Genomic DNA, 1,419 nt, shown 5'->3' on the forward strand with positions numbered 1-1,419 from the left:
TGAGACTTGGCCCCTGCTTTGGGAATATTAGCCAGAGCTGGTCCCTGTTTTGGGAAAAACCCATGGCAGTAAAGGGGCAGGCACTTGGTGCCTCTTCTGTTTGCTGCCAACGAAACCCAAACCCTGTCCTGCCATCGAGTCGCGGCATTGTGGTAGCTCGAGTGTTACGCGAATGTTGGAAGAGTCAAGGTGCTCTGGCGTCCAAAAATCATCTCTTGGGCTCAGCACCACACAACGCCGCGTATCGCCCTCCCCACACCTAAAAAACGATCATGACGGGCCTTCAAGCATCTCAGCTGCATCCTGCCAGAATGTATGCTGGTGACACAGTAGAGTATTACTCTCGAGTCTTTGTAGCGGACGATGCGCGCGGACATCGCACAGCCGTCGTCCTGAAGATTGCTGAGGACGTTGACACAGAATACCCCATTTCTGTGGACACTGGTGAGGCAATCCCGCGTGACATGATGCTGAAGCTGGCGGTCGAACGTGCTGGAATCGGTTCAAGCCTGCGTACGCTGTGTGGCGCAAATTACGCTCCTATACCCATCCCTGGAACGTGCAGCGCTCCGACGCGAGCCAGCACCTTCAATAAGGCCATCGTCAGCGCTAATCAAGATGCATTCGCCGCTACAGCCCAAGAGCTTCGTCATACACGTGAAGGATTTCCGGAGGAGATTAGCAAAAACGAGGACGGAACCGATGCCAACGCCGTAACCAGCAATAGCCATCTATCACCGCCCAGTACTGCAGCAGATGACGGGTCGGTTGTTATCATTGACTCGAGTTTGGACAATGCAGAAGGTGGCAACAACAGGGAGGGACTGGCTGTATCGCAGGTGGAAGTCTCGAAAACGCCTGAACCGGATGTAAATTTGTTGGAGAATGGGCTGCCCTCCCGCACACCTATAACCAGTGCTGAACCACATCCTGGGAGCGACCACGCCTTCGTGACTAATGAAGAAGATTTCCAGAGCGAGGGAACCACCTCATATTCCGTTGAAACGCCTGTGGAACCTCCCACTGACAAGGAGGTGTTAGACGCAGAGGAATACATTTTGTCCATACCTACGCGGCTCGAGAGAGCCAAGATCCGACACCAGCCTAGGAAACGTGCTGTTGGGTGGCACACGCCCCGTTCCAGGAAGCGACGCTATCAAGTAAAATGCGCCGTCACGCGCAGCGGAACCCAAATTCATCACGCCCGTTCCGTTAAGGCACATAAAGTGAAGGAGCTACTAAAAAATCCCGATGTGAAGAGGCGCCTTGTTGAATTGCATGAAAGGCGCCCCGTGTACAAAACGCATACGGAAAGCCGTGTGCAGTTGGCTGAGCTCCCGTGGCCGGCCGGAATTCGAATGATAGTGGAGTGCGAGGCCAATGGTATAACGTTTCCGGACCTGGGTTCGTTCGACAAGT

The 1,419-nt window shown here is 54.1% G+C and overlaps 1 protein-coding gene across 1 annotated transcript; it reads left to right on the plus strand.

Annotated features, from left to right (window-relative positions):
• Nucleotides 1–311: 311 nt before the first annotated feature.
• Nucleotides 312–1,333, plus strand: PPTG_07470 (hypothetical protein; the record flags this gene model as incomplete). Its single annotated transcript, XM_008901749.1, has 2 exons — nucleotides 312–1,160; nucleotides 1,286–1,333. The coding sequence occupies 2 exons, from the start codon at nucleotides 312–314 to the stop codon at nucleotides 1,331–1,333; spliced, it is 897 nt and encodes a 298-aa protein (XP_008899997.1).
• Nucleotides 1,334–1,419: the final 86 nt, after the last annotated feature.

Source organism: Phytophthora parasitica, assembly GCF_000247585.1.
Source record: "Phytophthora parasitica INRA-310 unplaced genomic scaffold supercont2.12, whole genome shotgun sequence".
Taxonomy (NCBI): Eukaryota; Oomycota; class Peronosporomycetes; order Peronosporales; family Peronosporaceae; genus Phytophthora; species Phytophthora nicotianae.